The following is a 19,758-nucleotide window of genomic DNA, read 5'->3' as shown; positions in this document are numbered from 1 at the left end:
TCTGTAACACTCTTCTGCATTATTACTGTTTTATCTTGAACTAATTCAAGGCACTCAATATCTGCATGAATGGTATGGAAGAAAAATACCTCAGTACATGACAATATTGGATCAATTTACCAAATTTAACTATTTAAAATATCACAGATGCCAGTAAATAGCAATTATCTAATTAAAGGCCTAGCAAAGTTCTTCAATAATACTAAACTGAAGCCTACAAATTACAAAAAGTTATCAATTCCTGCCAAGCTGAATATTATAGTTGTGGCATCTATAAAATACAACAATAAAACGACACAGGATTCCATATAACATTTTCTGCCTCAACGTCTTCTTGCAATTCCATGAAAATCGGGCACATTGAACTAAGATTTCTTAATATGCTATTATGAATTTTATCTTTATAAGTATACAACCTTTTGCCAACCACCCAAACATATATATCTTCTCTATTTTTAGCTGTACTTGTCCGGTAAATTACTGCGGAGCAAGAGTATCACTAAAACTTCCATTCTCAGGTCAAACATAGATGCATTTTTTCCCCAATGGATTTTTCACCTCAAGGAGAGAGAGGCTCATTTACTTTAACCAATGTACTCCACTCTCTCTTTCTCCAGTTGTATTAGGGACTTGCAAGTGACATTGAATTAATCTTTGCACTCCATTCTGCTTTGATGCACAATCCCAAATACAACAGCATCACATCTTCAGTATACACATGAATAAGGACTAGCCCATGGATCAGATTACAAAGAACAAATTAATGTTCATTCTTCCGCAGGATTTCTTGACAAAATCTGTAACTTTTGAAACAGCGATGAGTAAGCCTAACACAGTGATGCCAAATTAAATCAGTGGCCAAAGGTGGGCACTCCCGGAATCAGCTGGGGAAGGGAGAGGGAGAGCAGAGTCAGAGGCTGGGAAGATGTATGTGCAGAGAAGAAAGAGATGATGGTCAGATGGAACCAGCTAGGAGAGCAGGAAAGAATATGAAAGGTGAACTAAGGGAGAAGAATCCCAGGTAATTATGTCAAAGTAATACAGTTTCCTAGAGAGTCTAGACCTGCATAACATTTGAGGTTTCACCATACAGAGATATATATATATATATTTTGGGCTTAAAATGACAGATCCATTTCAGTTCATTTGGTAAATCTGACTCCAGCTGAACACATCACACATCAGGAACAAATTCAAACCTATCTGTATAGTATCTATGTGCTCCCAAACCACCAAGGTTTTAGAAGGCTGAATCCTTCCCATCCACAACCTGCTCTGAATCTCAAGCTTCCATCCTACCTTTTTCTCTATCACTGATCTGTACGTGATACATCCGTGCATAAGCTCCCCAACCAGCTGCCCCCCTTACTGTGAACCCGGGTTGTATACCATTCTAATGCTTTATAATTACCTCAAAAGTGACCATGCACCCTCTGTTCCACATTATTTGGTCTCTTAGTCATAACCCTTCTTTGTGTTTGTGGGCACCAACTTCCTTTTGTGCTTCACAACCTTTACATTCACTTCCTACTGGAATATTCCCACCCTACATGTTCGGAAGTTAACTGACCCTCAAATTCATTCCTCTATACCAGAAAATTATCTCTAGCTCAGGGGCAATGAGAAAAAATGTAATTCTAAATGCTCAACAGATCACAGTACAGCACACATCATGTTAGCAATCTCATGATTAAACATTTATATGCTCCTAAATTCTATGTGATTCAAACTAACTCTACAGGTAACATCCTAAAATTATTTAACATTGGATGTTATGGTTTTGGATAAATGTTCTGGAGGTTGCTGTAAAATACCCTATTTGATGACTGAAGTTAATTTTATCATCTATTTGAACTTGAAACGTTTCACACCATAAACGCAACATTCCAGCCTGCGTCTTTTCAATTCACATTTATTGTCATGTATTTCAAGAAGCAAAATTGTACAAAATATAATTTCATCACATTAACCGCATATACAGCCTAGTTGAGATTAATATTATAAGGTCACACAGCCCCTTATAAAATGTACCTTTATGTAGTAAATTAAAAAAAAACAATGCCCTGATTTATTAAATATAGCCCAGACTTCATGACAATGCATCTTTTTCATTATGATACATACTAAAAGTTAGAAGCTAAATAAGCTTCATTATATATTGCCTGTTACCAGAACAGTCCCATATTTTCATAACTTCTGAAATATGCTGTTTCAAAAAATAGTATGCAGACATAATATTTTTGTAATTAATGCCAACTCATTTGAATTTTGTTTTGTAAGGTTTAGTTTCAAAGATTTCTAACTAGGAAAAAGCTTCACTAATATTATGCCAATTTATTAGTGTCAATCTACGTGTTCGGCAGCAGGTAAACAAGCTCATAACAATCTTCACAAATAAGAGAAAATCTGCAGATGCTGGAAACCTGAAAAACACACACAAAACGCTGGAGGAACTCAGCAGGCCAGGCAGCATCTAAGGAAAAAGAGTATAGTCCACATTTTGAAATGCTGATTGTACTCTTTTTCATAGATGCTGCCTGGCCTGCTGAGTTCCTCCAGCATTTTGTGTGTGTAGCTCCTAACAGTCTTCAGTTGGCATTAATGTCTGGCAGAAATATTACAGATAAATGCAGAAATATTATAGATAAATGCAAAAACTTGATTCCCAAATATGTACCATTACTAATTATATTTCAAATCTACAATTTGAAGGACATAAAATCACAAATAAAATCTACAATTTTTCAATAATGTGGCACGTGCTCGGTTATATTTTAAGATTGAAGATCAAAGTAATATTGCATAGTGTTATATTTGTAATCTGAAACAATTAAATTCATTTCTTAGAAAAAACAAGTTTCAAAATTGCATATACAAGTTTATTAAGTATTGTCATCTTTTCGTGAATTATTCAGAGTAAAGTCCCAGAAATGCTATGCTTATATTCAAACAATTTGTCCGAAGTAATTCAGATGGTAAGATTGTAGGCAGTAATTTAAAAGACAAATTTCTATCTATGTTCATGCATCTATTCCTCACTTACTGTCCAGAATGCAAGGCCCCAGGTAATTGCTCCCTAGATAAATAATATCACGCTAGACTTGAAAACACAAATTGTTGTAAATATTCAATACAAACAGCATCTATGAACAGAGAAATAGTTTACATTTCAAGTCAATTAGCTTTCACCAGAACTGGAAAAAGTTACAGATAATCGAATTTTAGGAGAGGAATAAACAATAGATCTATAATAGGGTATAAAGGAGGAGTGGTTAAATGACATAGGTGGAGATGATGCAAGGCAAAAACCCTTAAGGGAGCAGGACAAATAATGAAACTGAAGATTGATCTAGAGCTGCTAAGAATGAAAACAGAACTATTCTGAAATTGATAATGGGATGTTGGGTTCAGAAGTCCAAAAGGTGCCTAGTAAAAAGATGAGCTTGCTCTGAGTTTACATATTCCCTTTGAAGCAATGCAGTGGACTGAAATCAAAATGGAATCGGAATGGAAAATTAGTGACAGGTGACCAACCAGGAACTTAAGAGTCGTCATTATATAATAGAAATGGGTCAAATATTCCAGATCCAAAACAGGTGCCCAAGCTCCCAGTCACTTCTCCATTCTTCCCTCAATCTTCTACATTGCCTCAATGAACTTAGAGATGTAGTGCAGAATAAGCTCTCCCCACCGAATGACCTGCGCTGCCCAGCAACCCACCTATTTAACCCTAGCCTAATCACAGGGCAATTTACAATGACCAATTAACATACTAGCCAGTACATCACTGGAATGACACACAGTACTTCATCTTTTGAAGAAACAAAACACATCTTTATAACTCAAAATGTTATGACCCAACAATGTCAGATGAAGATCCAACATATTCTCTCAATCCATTGTATGTTTTAGTTGCTCAACACTGGCCCCACTTGCTTTGCATCATCAATCCACTGCTCACTTCATGAGTCCCACCTTCTCACCCACTGCAGATCAATTTCTTTCTGCATCGTGGTACAACTTATTTCTGACTTTATCCACTTCCAAAGCAAGGGAGTTGATGTGAAACACCCAGCTGTTTCTCCTAATGCTGCTGGGTCGAAGGAATGACAACATTTTTGACTTCTTAAATTCCCTGTAACAGTTTTATTTGTACCATAATTGTCATTCTCATCCTTTTTGATGGATATAAAGGTTGGTTAACTTTCAAAAGGTGCTAAGACCAAAGTTGACTGATCATTATCATGGTTGCAAAAAACATCAAAGGCAATAGGTTTTTTTTGGAGAAGCTTATTTTGTCACATTCTACATAACTGGTAAATTTGTTTTTACAAATTCTGAAGTTCAGCTGTGGCTACAGGATAGGAAAGGCATGCTCTTTGTTTTCACACTCAATTTTTCTTATGACCAAGAAAAAGTTCAACGCCCATGTACCAGGTATTCATTTACATGCAGTTGTGGTTCTAGATGTTAGGTTTTTAAAATGCTGATTGTAAAGGACCCCAGAACTTAAACAAAAACACTATTGGAGTTATGTTCCAATTTAGCCCTGAGTTAGTGTCTTCTCCATTTGATATTATACCTGCCAACTGTGGGATGGGAGGTGGGCAGTGGCGAGGATACATATCTGGAATTGCTGAATCTCTAGTTTGATTATTTTAGTAAGCAAAAGCTAGGTCATACTTTGGAATATGTTTGTGCCCTGAGACAACACCAGGTTGTTGTTGCAACAGTCACATAACACAGTTCATACTTGAAAACGCATTCCAAGTTGAGCTTCAATTTGTTAAGGTACAAGAACATGTTAAATGAAAGATCTTTAATGCTGTGAGTACTCAAGGATACATGACCACCATCTCCCACGTATGACATGGGCATTTAAAACAAGGAAGTATTTTTCTTAGGAATTCACTTACCCATTATTCTATAACCTCAATTTCTAAATAACAATTTTTCACCTGATGCTAATTTGCACAAGCAAAGCAGAAACCATTCCTGAAGCTGAAAACAGTGCAAAAACAGAAAATAAATTTAATTTTACCAAACTAAAATTACAAACTAAAGTTTAATTGCAGTGCAATTTATATAATTTGTAAATTTATTTTTAAAATCACATGTAAAAATAGCAAGTTTCCAAGAAAATCATACTTCTAAATGTACTAATGGATGGACTAATTATTATTACACAGATGAGAGAACCTGTATTCCTCTAGTTATAATTGGAGACAATGAAAACAGACACACATTTTCAGATTGATCTTTGTAATTTCAAAGAATCCATGAATTGAAAATAAATTGTCAACAGGAAATATATTTTTTGAAGTAGTTTGAAGGGAGTTAATTGATTTTGTTTGTAAAATTGCGTTCTTCATTCTACGTGCTTTCTCATACTAAACAAACCAAAGTTGTTTTGTTTGGATTTAGCTTGGCTAGAACAGAATGCATTTTTAAAATTATAATTGCTCAAGATCTTTATCAATTTAATTTGCTTTGAATCTATTGATAAGAAGTTACGCTTCACCTTCTAAACCCTCAAGGTTGCAACAAAAATACTGATTGCAAAGTGTGTTAAAATTATGTTTGTCAGAAGTAAGCAAAATACACTTTCGATGAGCAATAAAAGAGCACCAAGAACTTTAAGTTCACAACTCCACTTTGCTAGAGCCATTAGATTTTCAACAAAATCAAATACAAAGAACTGTGGTTTGATACCTTCTCATTTAAACACAAGTTGGGTCTATCCAAAGTTATGCAGAGCAGAGGACAAGAACCTCATTATGAAATTAACTCATTAAATACATTAACCACAGATTTTATCCATGGTGGAAAACAAAATGTGCAGAAGGCATGAACCTTGTCAAAGAATAAATTATTCCTGATTCAATACATTACAATCCTAGGGAAGGTGGAATAAATGTGTGGAGCTGGATCACAGATGATCACTGAAAAGACTCAAGATATTAAGTGGCACCCTCTGTCCTTAGGTTTTACTGAAAAATCAGTTGTGTTCATTATCTGACAAAATATGGGCAACAGATGTAACCCTATTTTAACAGTACCTCAGATTATAAGCTCAAGTGTTAGAAACTCAAAGCACAGTATTAAAGAATGGCAAACACTAAAGCTACAAACATAATAGAAAACTAACGAATAAGGAAAGTCAGCCAAGATATTTTCCAGTTAAATACCATGTATTTTATAAAACCTGTTTAGATTTCAGCCATTCTCTTTCACTACAGTATACAACCTTGAAGTGATTAATGCCCAAAATAAGGTAAGTAAGGTTAGGTAAAGAGATGTCCAGACATATTATTTGTTGGACCATCATTATCTAAACTCTCAGTGTGGTCCTTACAAGTACGATGCAACTGTTATGGACAAAAATATTGTATGTCTGAATGACCCTCACATTCCAATACCTGGACAGGAACAGGAATGATAAAATATTTAGAGATTTTACTTAAACTGACTAAATCTATTGTTCAAGTTTACATTTTATACTATATGGGATACTAGAAACTTCGATAACTGAGTGATATTATTTCAAACAATTATTAATTTTTTTTTAGCAACTGCAGCGTTGACACAGTAACACACTGTAGCTTTTTCTATGAGACCTGTTCTATCAGTAGGTCAACATAACTTCCATTGCTGAAGTTTGTCAACTGTAAACATATACATTTAAATATGCACATACCCTTTACACACAATAACTTCATACATAGCAAAATGAACTGTTTATAAATTCATTATAAATGAAGCATACATTCCATTTTTTTACTATTATCTGACAGAAAAATAACCAGTTCTAAAGTTTTTTTTTTCAAATACAGTATTTTGTTTGCATTAATATTTTACAATTTTTGTAAAAATATTTCAGTTGGTATGACACAATTTTATTATACTTAGTGGCAGATCAAAACTTGCTTAAAAATGGCTAAATTGCTGAACTTCAAAACTATGATCAAAGTCCACAAGCAGTGTGAAGACTTGGTTGTTTATGACCAGAAATGGGAGGAAAATATCAGTTTCAGGCAATAAAATAGCCCAATTCCATACAAAGAGAAGTTGGTAATTCTGATTAAACAAAAGTGAACACATTGAAGCTACTGGTTTTATAAAATCACCATAAATTCCAGTGCTTTATTTTCTTTTAAATGACCACTGTAGAAAAATTAAACAATCCAGATAAATGTGCAGTTATAATATTTACATAAATGGCATTTGTAAAGTCTGATCTAGCTATAAAAGACAGTTAACTATGCATGAAGTCCAGGTCAAAGGATCACAGAGTTAGTGGTCCATCAAATTGCATTTTCTCACTCACTTGCAAACTTAATACATTATAGAAACTCGCTTTCAATTGCTAAGAATGAGATTAAAAATAAAAAGATTTTATAAAGCAACTCAGCTGGTCACTCCAGGCAAACACAAACAATGGCTGACTTTTCAATAGGTTACAAGGGACACAATGAAATAATTTTGCAGTACACTTCAGCATCTAAGAGTTAAAGAATCCTAATTTATAACTAATAAGTTTTATTTCTTGCGGTATTTGCAACTCTATGACTTATTTGCCAATTAAAAATGAATCCATGTTGTCACACTACAACATTTATTTGGAGAAATAGTAAAGGAAGGGAAATAATGACTTACAGAAAATTAAAATCCTGACAATAGATAGCAGCACTGAATTCACAACTAACATTCATCTTCTACATTTAAGTGACAGAATTTTTTGGTCAGACTACCTTATCAAGAGGAGTCAAATGGCAACTTTACATTTTCAATATAGCTGATAAAAGTGTACACAGATTTTAGATATCTTACAAAATCAATCTTTTCAGAAACATTTCCAGTCTATTAACTATTTGGCACAAATTTCAATCAGTAATAAAAGTGCTGTGCTGAACCGGCCTAGTAGGACAAACAGATACTTTTAAGATGAACACAGCTTGACAGAGAGACCAACCCATCAAATGTAAAAAAAATAATTTTGTTAAAACATTAATTCTAATAATTTGTGTCATTCAAATAAGAACATCTACATGGTCAATTAAAAGCTGCTGCACATTTCTCATCTTTCCAAACTTGAAGGCTTAAATATTCTTGCACATTAAATTAACTTATTTTTAAATTCTAAATCAGAAATATTAAAGACATTTTTATTCCCAAACAAAATTTGATATAACTACCAACTAGTAGTGTTTATACTGCTATATAAACAGCAGATACACTTTCATTGGCTCTTCACTTGGTCTTGACAACAGCAAATGTGTGTGCAACTTAGCATCACACCTTGGTACTAATCAATAAGTTTTTTTAAAAAAACCGCAACTGGATCCTCGACTTCCTCATTAGGAGACCACAGTAAGTGCAGATCGGAAATAAATCTCCCTACTGGCACACCTCAAGTTGTGTGCTAAGCTCACTGCACTATTCTCCCTACACCTATAACTATGCGGCTAAACACAACACAAACAACATCTATAAATTCGCCGATGACACAACTGTTGCAGGCATCATCTCAGATGGTGATGAGGAATCATACAGGAGTGAGATAGAATGACTCATTGAGTCATGTTGCAATGGCCTTGGACTCAACATCAGTAAGACTAAGGAACTGATTGTGGACTTCAGGAAGGGGAAGTCGAGGGAACACACGCCAGTCTTTATCAAAAGATCAGAAGTGGAGAAGATCAGCAGTTTCAAGTTCCTGGTTGACAACATCTAAGATCTATCCGAGGACCAACATATTGATGTAATTATGAAGAGGGCATGCCAGCAACAATATTTCGTTGGGAATTTGAGAAGATTTGGTATGTCACCAAAGACTCCAACAAAGTTTACATATATATTGTGGAGAGTATTCTAACTGATGAATGGAGGGGCCACTACACAAGATCGGAAAAGACTGCAGTGGGTTGTAAACTCAGCCACCTCCACCATGGCACTAGACTCCCCACCATCAGGATACCTTCAAAAGGTGATGGCTCAAAAAGGCAGCATCCATTACTATAGACCTCCTGTCATTGCTACCATCAGAAAGGTGGTGCAGGAGCCTGAAGACACATTTTAGGTACAGCATTTTCCCTCCACCAGATTTGTGAATGGATAATAAACCCATGAACACTAACTCACCAATTTTCTGCTCTTTTTTGCACTATTTTTACATGTATTTCTTATAACTGATAGCATATTATGTACTGCACTGTATTGCTGCCGCAAAACAAATTTCACGACATATGTCAGTGATAATAAACCTGTTTCTGATTATACACCTTGAACAAGACAAACTTTGGTGATAAACATAGCAAAAGTACATGCCAGCCAAAACCGCATTTTATAACTTACACTGAGCTGTGCTTTACGAGCAGCTTCTCATTTTGAAGCCTAAAATCAGTGCAAGTTGAAATTCCTTACCATTTCTACTCAGTTATAAATTCAGTGGAATGAAGTATAAAGTTATGATTTCAGTTCAACTATTTTAAAAAAACTAAGCACAATGAGTCTTTTGTTTAAAATAGGTTATTTCCTATTAGAATGAATCAGTTGATTTGCAGATGAGTTTATGAACATAAAAGTAGAGTTCACAAAAATTTTCAAATGCATTGGTTGTGTGAGAGAGCTCCCTCAGGAAACTGCCATATCTTGGTTACATACATATTCAATTAAAATTAAATGTCTGGCTGAAATAAATTCTGGAACCTCCTTTTCTAGTTATCACTTCCGCAGCCATATTTTTTGCCTGATAACAGCTGGGTTAATCAAGATTCCAATGATTCGGACTGTGGCTGAACGCTGGAGATATTTACACCTAAAAAGGTAAACAAATCAAAATGAATAACTACTGCTATGCAATATAAAATACAGGTAAAAATACATTCAGCCGCTGCTGATGAATGGGTAGGCTGAAGGTTGACAAAGAAGGATGGGAAACAAAATATTAAGGAAGCCTATGTATGTTTTAGAGATGATAATATTGCTGTGCATTTTCAATGAAAGCATTGGTGACATTTTGGAGTATAACTGGATCCAGAATTCTATACTTAGCAGAAATTTGAGGATGGCCCCAGATAAAAGTTTGGGAAGATATCCAATGAATAAAAACAGACCACCATAGCTTGTTCTAGCATGATCCAGGAGGAAAATCAAGAATGTATTTTAAATTCTAAGGACAGAATACAAGCTGGAAAGTCTTCCAGGCGTGAAACATAATTTAAAGGCCAGACCAGAGCTACAAAAGTCTCCACATATAACTCAAATGTGAAAATCTGTCAGAGAGAATTGATCGGCATATCATAAACTATTTACTTTGAGAAACAGATTTGAATTTAATACATATTTAAATTCAAAACAAGATCATCTGATTACTAGTAAAGTTCACACACTTAAAGCATAATTTATAAGTGGACACAAGAGACAAAATTTTAGTAAGTTAAAGAATTGCCGCTTTTAAGGTATCATTTTAAATCTACCTGCTGAACCATTTTGATTTAGTTACAAGGGAATAGCAACAAAATATAGCAAATCTAGTGTGAAATCAATATAAACTTTCTCAATTTCTGATCTAATCTTAAGAATATGATGTATTCTTGTTAAATAACATTTGCAATCTACTGTGATTTTTGTAATAATAAATGGGCAGGCTGTCAATCAATGTGCTAGAAATATCAGTTTAATCACAAAATCATTAAAATGGAAACAATTAATTCAACTTTCAAAGCATTAGTATAATCTACAGCATTCATTAGGCCTACGTCAGACTTTCATAATGAAAAGAAATGAAGAACCTTAATTCTCTGATGCCTCATGTTGTTCATCTGCCTTTACTGAGGCCGAATTACTTGTTGGTTGAGTGATAATGATCTTTTCCCCTAATGAACAAAAAAAAACAAAGACACTCAGAAAAATGTTCCAAATTCTACTAATCAATGCACTGAAATTCTTTACTATTGATGAAACAGCTTTGCATTTGACATTTAACCAGTAAATAAGCCACAAATGTATAATATAATCCTGTGAGCCACTGGAGATGAACATGCAGGAAAAATAAATTCCAGAGATTTTAGATCATTGGAAATCAGAATTATAGGCATACATTTCCACATTAGTTTTTAAGCAGTTCCCTGGGTAAGACTGCAAGTAGCAAACTATTCCATTTTAACACAGAATGTATCAAACTCTATTTTAAATATGCCCAAATAACTTGGCCTCTTTAGTCATCCATGGCAATGGATTCCCTTTAGAACAGAGATGAGGAGGAATTTCTTTAGCAAAAGGGAAGTGAATTTATGGAAGTCTTTCTATTCTGAGGCTCTGTCCTCTGGTACTCAACCACTCCACCATCAGTAACATCCTTGCCATGTCAACTCTATCTAGGCCTTTCAATATTCTATAGGTTTCAATGAGATCACCCTCATCCCCCAATTCTTCGAAACTCCAGTGAGTACAGGCGCAAAAACATCAAGCAGGCAGGGGGATAGAAAACTTGCACAGCATGCATGTCTTCATCAATCAGAGCACTGAGTATAAAAGTTGGGAAGTCATGTTGCAGTAGTTTAAAAGGATGATTAGCCACATTTTGAGTTTCACTGACACTACAGGAAGGATGTAGTCACTTTGGAGAATGTGAAGAAGTGTGAATCGAAATAGATTAAGTAAAAGGAGGAATTGGACTAATAGCTCCCTTTCGAGCAAAGGCTGAGAGGCAACCTAGTAGAAATGTGTAAACTTATGAAGAATAGGTAAGGCAGGTAATTTTCTGTGGTTATGATAAACTGCTTGAAGTTGAACATATCATTTCAGATTACTTGTATCATGCAGGAATTTGGAAAAACAGGTCAACTTTTATTGAATATAATGTGTTTAATTGCATAATGGTGCTGATGCTTTGCAATAGTTCAACTAAGCTAAATATGTTTTGTTGATGACTTTCATTTGGACTCAGTGTCTGAGGCTTCCCATAAGTGTCCAACAATAATCAGGCAGCATTGACGGATTCCAGTTACCCATGACTACAATGTCCAGGTGAGTCCTTTCCCCGTGCTCATCACCGACAGCACCAAGATTTGCAGCTAAGAAGTCTCAATGGGAATTCAGAAAATGAATCTTAAGTGACACGTTGCACTTCATAGTTTTGTATGCTTGAAGCATGTTGTCAACCAGCTGCACAGAGCTTGGTGCTCTGTAGTTGCCAAGAAAATTTTCAGTAGCATCTTTGAATGCCTTCCAAGTGATTTTTTCCAGTCCCACTAGAAGTTCATTGAATTGCCTGTCACTGATGACCTGTTTGATAAGTGGACCAACGAAAATATCTTCCTTAAACTTCGTATCAGTTATTATAGGAAATATCTGTCTCAAATATCAAAATCCTTCATCTTCCTTGTCCATGTCTTTCACAAGGAATTTCATAAGCCTCAGTTTTATATTTAGAGGAGGCAAAAATATCTTTGGTTCCACAAGTGGCTTATGTGCTACATTTTTCTGCCCTGGAACCAACTGCTTATGGAGTGGTCAATTGTTTTTAAAGTAATGAGACTCTTTAGCATGGCTATCCAATTTGCAAATGAATCAGCAATTGGTGCATCTGAGCTGTATTCCTAGTATAGTCTGCCCACCTTATCCGCGGGGGATTGGTTCCAGGACCCCACGCGGATACCAAAATTTGCAGATGCTCAAGTCCCTTATTTAACATGGATCAGTGAGGTGGTCTTTAGGACCCAGCGGAACCCCAGGCTTTATTTAACAAGTCTCCGTGCAGTGGACATTAGGATCTGGCGGTGCAGCTCTGAATCTGCAGTGTTTCAGTTCACGAAAATAATTACGATCACGATTGAAAATAAGGTGGAAGTAATAAAGCGATCATAAAGAGGTGAAACACCATCAGTCATTGGAAAAGCATTAGACTACAGTTGGTCAACGATCGGAACAATTTTAATGGAGAATGTGAAAGACCCTGCCCCAATGAAAGCTACAATTATTACTAAGCAACACAGTGGTTAAATTATTGAAATACATATGTTTCTTAAAAGGTAAAATATGTACTATAGACTAAGAAAAACATTTGACTAACTGAAGCTAAATAATACCGGATGTACCTGTTCCGACTTAAAGACGGACTCGGGAATGGAACTCATTCATACTTTTAAGTCATTTGTAGATTACTTATAATACCTAATACAATGTAAATGCTATGTAAATAGTTGTTATACTGTATTGTTTAGGGAATAATGACAAGAAAAAATAGTCTGTACATGCTCAAGCAATGAGTGCTTGCGGGTTTTCCCGATTCGCGGTTGGTTGAATCTGCGCATACGAAATCCGCAGATAAGGAGGGCTGACTGTAGTAGCAATACTACTTACAGATCACCACAGATGTTCCAGTTGTAGTTGCTGCACTGCATGTGCTTCAACAAGACTTCCAACTTTCAGTAGTTTTCTTTCATGTGTACTGCACAACGATTGGTATTGAAGGGTGGACATTGCTGATGTGTAGCAGCTCAGCTTTCAGGCTTAACATTGAAGAATCAATAAAAGATGCCATTGTCATGGGTCATGCTGCCAACTCAAAGCAGTCTAAAGCCCATTATGTCAATGCAGAAACACAGATTATCAACCTGACCAGAGAATTACATCAAATCTTCTTGCCAGCTGTGAAGGACAGACATTTTCGTGTCTGGTGACAGCAGATTCCATCTTTGCCGCCTTGAACCCAGTAATTCCGCTTTCGTCTTTGACAAACCCAAGTCTTCAATCTGGTCATTTAATTCAATTTTGTTATCAGATGAGGCCCATGGAACGTAAGGGGTTCAAAATCTATATCATTTCCCATTCCTGGCTCGTGCATCATGGCATCTTCTTCTGCCTCCTCTAGAGTCCATGTCTCTGGTGGCTTTGATGCTGGAAGACTATTGTCATGTGGCACAGGTTTCATGGCTGAAGGGAGACGGGGGTATTTGATCATTTTTTAAAATTTTTAATGCAGAAACCAGACACACTGGTCAGACAGAAGTAGCAGTCTATCACATGATCCTTCTGCTCTTGCCAAATCACCGTGACAGCAAACTGCACTGACTTCTGTGTACCTCTGAGCCAAGCTCTAAGTAAGATCGACAGCACATATTGTACAACAAATGTGAGGACCTCAGGCTTTATCTTGGTGACCAGTTTCAGGATCAGAATCAGGTTTAATATCACCAGCATGACATGAAATCATTAACTTTGCAACAGCAGTTTAACGCTATATATGAGAAAAATATAGGAAAAAACTAAATTAAAGTATTTAAGTAGTTAAGTTAAAGTAAGTAGTGCAAAGATCAAAATAAAAAACAAGTGAGGTAATGTTCATAGGTTCAATGTCCACTTAGAAATTGGAAGGCTGTAGGGAAGAAGCTGTTCCTGAATCGTTGACTGTGTGCCTTCAGACTTAAGTACCTCCTTCCTAATGGTAACAATGAAAAGAGCGTATTTGACCCCCAAGTAGAGCTCACGTGTTCTTAATAAGAGTCAGGCTCCGTCTTTGAGATTTAAGCACATACTCGCCACAAATATAACAGACAGTTTCATAACTGTTGCAACATTGGCAAGACATTTGTCTCCCGAAAATGCAACTACTTTATTATAATGAGTACACGCAATATACTATACACGTAGAGCATACACATCAACTTGATCACAAACTCTACATGAAAATACAATGTACAGAACGGTGTGTGCCTGATCTTTTATAGCCTTTCTAAAACCTGTCCTACCATGCAGTATCCACCCTGCCTAAGTATGCTCAGGCATACCTGAACAAGATGGAAAACTTTTCAGCATACATTTGGGAAACATTTTAAATGACTTGAATTATTAATTGAAATAACAAATATAGGCGATTTCAAATAAAAGGTATGTGATAGCAATATTTCATGCTGATTTTCATGATCAGCAGCCTAAAATTAATAATATACATACAAAAGTATTCAGGAAGCATACATCTTTTTGTCCAGTGTAATCACTCGTCTCCAAAGTGGAAATGCCGAAGTCTAGAGGACATAGTTTTAAGGCAAGGTTGCACCCATCAACTGCAATTTCATGATGTTAGGTGAGGTTGTGGCTGATGAAATAGTGATGTTTAAGATGTATACAGAAATAGGCAGAGAACAGAGGAATTAAAGTACCATGTACAAAATGATGGCATTGGTTTAATTTACTGGCAATATCTAAATGTAGTGGGCCAGAAGGCTTACTCCTGTGTTACAATTTTCTATGTACAATGTTTACTAAAATTACTACTAGTCCCAAGCTTCTTGTTACTCTGCTACGTTACTGATTTATGCTTGTCCAATTACAATCCTATCTATGGAGGTTTCATTTTGCTAATACCTGCTATTTAGAAATATTTTTGCAAAAGATACACATTGATCTCACTGCACTGAAACCTTTTTTTTAAACTTCATTGTAAACTACAATTAACAATCAGTTTTAACAAATCAGTGCTGACTTTCATTTACTAACCTACTCCAAATGCCAAAAAGTTAAATTATAATCCACAAAATTTGCCCATCACCACAGTTAGGCTGACTGATTTTCTGTTACTGAGTCTACCACTTTCTTAAAACATAAAAACAGGTTTACAACTTCATGGTGTTGGAAAAGAATGGGTATTGAAATAACACATTGCAAAACTTTCTGAAATCTACCCTTGAATTTGTTTCATTAATACCACAGTCCAAGGCCAATTTGGAGCAACTATGATGATCGAAAGCATGATAAGGTTCAATTAGCAATCATAAAATATATATATTCAAAAAGGACAAATCAGATACCAATTAAAATGAAAAATGAAGAGTGACAAATTATGTTGATTAAATAGTCAAGTATTCCACTTACAACCAGACCTATATATTGCCTTAAACCAAAGTATGCATATTAAAAAGGTGTTCCACATCCAGCATTAATAGTACCTGGACACCAACTTTTTATTTGCACATAAAACCTGATACATATACTTGTTCTACACTATATTTCTCAGAACAAATATTGAATGTGAATTATCTCAATCTACAATGGTTTGTTTCCTAATGGATCAGCTATTGATAAGCAGCTTAAGGTTCAACAGAATTTATATAGAACCAACACCACGCAAACAGGCTACTCAAACCGATGTTCTTTTAGAAATATCAGAAAATTACTTCTTCCTGCCTTTTATATCCACTTCCTGCCTTCAATAGCAAACTGCAATAGTACTGCCCTTAAATGTATTAACAGTAATATAATGTTTAACAGCACTATTCTACATGGTTCCAAAGACCACATTCCATAAGGCATGGAAAACAATTCATCCTCTTATCAAATTATACCTCCCATTTCTGCCCCCACAACAATTGAAGTTCTTTTTCCCCATTCCATCCTCCAGATACCACCCAAGACACACCCTCTTCTCTTTGTTACCAGAGAGGAGGTAAAGCAGCCTGTAGGCACATACTCAATGATTCAGAAACAGCTTCTTTCCCTCTGCCATCCAATTTCTGAATGGACATTGAACACATGAACACTACTTCACTACTTTATTTTACATTATTTACTATTTTATACATTACTATAATTCACTTTTCTCCCTCTATTTGTTGTCTTTGCATTGTACAGCACCTGCAAAGACAACAAATTTCACAACATACGCCAGTGATATTAAACCCGATTCTGAGAGCCAGTTAGATCAGTCCCTGCTGACAATCTTTAACTCTCTCAGCATCCAGGTAAGCATTTATTACACATATTTCTAGTGCATCAAAATCCTTTTAGAAATCATAAATCTACATTCAGACCGCCGTTTTTTTTATTCTGAAAAATAAACACCAAAGTTGAAAATCTTCATGGACTTATCAACTGTTTTATTTATGAATTTGAAAAAACCTCATTATACTCCACACCATTTAATGTATTTAAGAATTAACTCAAAGTGCATAGTAAAAATGAGACTGTTTTTCAGGACCATGGTTTACATGACAGTACAAAAAACTAGACTGAACTACGTAATAAAACAAAACAGAGAAAGCTACACTAGACTACAGACCTACATTGGACTGCATAAAGTGCACAGAAACAGTGCAGGCATTACAATAAATAATAAACAGGACAGTAGGGCAAGGTGTCAGTCCAGGCTTCGGGTATTGAGGAGTCTGATAGCTTGGGGGAAGAAACTGTTATATAGTCTGGTTGTGAGAGCCCGAATGCTTCGGAGCCTTTTCCCAGATGGCAGGAGGGAGAAGAGATTGTATTAAAGGACATTTTGGGGAAAAAAAATATTGATAGCAAAGGTCTAGATGATTTTGAGTTACATCAAACTAGCTCAGGAGGACACCCGAGCCAAACATCCACGACGTTTACTCCTCTTTGCACTGAGGCGGAGGCCTGCTCTGGGCTTCATGTCTGCAGGCTCTACGACATTTACTGCACTTTACACTGAACTGAGGTTGAGGTTGTGGCTCACTCCAAGATTAGTGTCTCAGGACTCACTTTCAAATGTGAGTCACATTTGAAAGTGTGACTCACAAATGTTATTCGCTTACTTTTATTGTTTGCACAATTTGTTTATCTCTCTCTGCACAGATTATGTGTCATTTTTTATGGGTTATTTTGGGTTTCTTTGCTTTGTGGCTGCCTGTAAAGAGGTCAGTGACCAGTGGAGTGCCTCAGGGATCTGTTCTGGGACCCTTACTCTTCGTGATTTTTATAAATAACCTGGATGAGGAAGTGGAGGGATGGGTTAGTAAGTTTGCTGATGGCACAAAGGTTAGAGGTGTTGTGGATAGTGTGGAGTGCTGTCAGAGATTACAGCAGGACATTGATAGGATGCAAAACTGGGCTGAGAAGTGACAGATGGAGTTCAACCCAGATAAGTGTGAAGTGGTTCATTTTGGTATGTCAAATATGATGGCAGAATATAGTATTAATAGTAAGACTCTTGGCAGTGTGGAGGATCAGAGGGAACTTGGGGTCCGGGTTCATAGGATGCTCAAAGCAGCTGCACAGGTTGACTCTGTGGTTAAGAAGGCATACAGTGTAATGGCCTTCGTCAATCGTGGAATTGAATTTAGGAGCTGAGAGGTAATGTTGCAGTTATATAGGTCCCTGCTCAGACCCCACTTTGAATACTGTGCTCAGTTCTGATCGCCTCACTACAGGAAGGATGTGGAAATCACATAAAGGGTGCAGAGGAGATTTACACAGATGTTGCCTGGATTGGGAAGCGTGGCTTATGAAAACAGGTTGAATGAACAGTCTTTTCTCCTTGGAGCAATGGTGGATGAGAGGTGATCTGATAGAGGTGTATAAGATGATGAGAGACATTGATTATGTGGATAGTCAGAGGCTTTTTCCCCAGGTTGCCACAAGAGGACACAGGTTTAAGTTGCTGGGGAGTAAGTACAGAGGAGATATCAGGGGTAAGTTTTTTCACTCAGAGTGGTGAGTGCGTGGAATGGGCTGCCAGCAATGGTGATGGAGGCAGATACGATAGGGTTTTTTAAAGAGACTTTTAGATAGGTACATAGAGCTTAGAAAAATAGAGGGCTATGAGGCAGTCTAGTAATTTTTCAAGTAGAGACATGTTCGGAACAACTTTGTGGGCCGAAGGGCCTGTATTGTGCTGTAGGTTTTCTGTTTCTATGAATCTCAAGGTTGCATAATGTATACATATCTTGATAATAAATATTTCATGAACTTTCGAACCTAGGTGAGCATAGACGAATTGGGTCTCTTTTCTGCTGTTTAACTCCACAATTCTAAGATATGGTCTGCCACTTGATAGAGTTTCAAACTTCAAAGAAAGATTTATGGCATTAATGCAAAGTAATTAAAAAACAATTGGCGTTCACCACTGTTCATAAAAGATTATATTGAATTCTATTTGCAGCCACCTTTCAGCTAAATTTCACATTTCCTGATAGGGTGCTGCATTTATGCTAGACTCTCACATACATACTTATCCAAAGTTTCCAACTGTCCTTTAACATTGTAATTACACCTGCCACTACCATTTCCTCTGGCAGCCATCCAATTTCCACCCCAAGTTGAAAAGCTTGCCTTTCAGATCACCTTTCTACTTTTAATACTTCACCAAATTCAATAAAGTTAAATATTTAGAAATTCATGCAATGTATATTCTCAATTGTATTTTATTACTTGATGTTTCAGCAAAGGTTTTGGTATGCTTCTGCCCATCTAAATTAACCTAACGGGTCAATAATTGAGCTGTCAGAGTTGATTAATTATATCAATGACAATGGATTCCCGTTAATAGGGACACCTCAAAACCAATGCATTTTGAACCTAACTAGCTGCCCAATAAACTATAGAATTAGTTGGAAAAAATATGTACAAATTAGTACACTACAAATACTAGTTACATATGAGGAATTCATCCAGTGCATGGTGTGTTCTTTTGATTGACTAAATTAGCACAAACACCCAGTGCAGACAATGAACTGCCTTTGTAAAATGCTTTGACAATTGCATCCCAAGAATCTTCATTTTCATTATAATACTCATGATTGTTGATACTTTCAAATCATTCATAGTTCCTAACTTGAAGTCATGAAATTATTTCATTTTTACTCCCACCATTTCTCACAGTGCCAAACCTGAATGCTTGAAACTGCAGGAAGCAAAAATCACTGCTATTTGAACATGAACACATGCAACTGATGCCATTTTAAAGTTGCTTGCTCCAAGCATGGTGTAGTGTCTAACAGCCACACAAGTACACATGAC

The 19,758-nt window shown here is 36.1% G+C and overlaps 1 protein-coding gene across 2 annotated transcripts in view; it reads right to left on the bottom strand.

Moving 5' to 3' along the window:
- Window positions 1–7,596: 7,596 nt before the first annotated feature.
- The window catches only part of dnajc5ga (DnaJ (Hsp40) homolog, subfamily C, member 5 gamma a), a 30,370-nt gene continuing 18,208 nt past the window's right edge, over window positions 7,597–19,758 (bottom strand). For both annotated transcript variants that reach the window (XM_059981673.1, XM_059981674.1), the window contains exons 5-6: window positions 10,794–10,877; window positions 7,597–9,817 (exon numbers count right to left, since the gene is read on the bottom strand). In XM_059981673.1, coding sequence (XP_059837656.1) covers window positions 10,795–10,877 — 83 coding nt within the window. In that variant the 3' untranslated portion in view covers window positions 7,597–9,817; window position 10,794. The remainder of the gene's footprint in view (window positions 9,818–10,793; window positions 10,878–19,758) is intronic.

This window comes from Hypanus sabinus, chromosome 10 (genome assembly GCF_030144855.1).
Source record: "Hypanus sabinus isolate sHypSab1 chromosome 10, sHypSab1.hap1, whole genome shotgun sequence".
In the NCBI taxonomy this organism is placed as follows: domain Eukaryota; kingdom Metazoa; phylum Chordata; class Chondrichthyes; order Myliobatiformes; family Dasyatidae; genus Hypanus; species Hypanus sabinus.
This window is presented reverse-complemented; position numbering and strand designations above follow the sequence as displayed.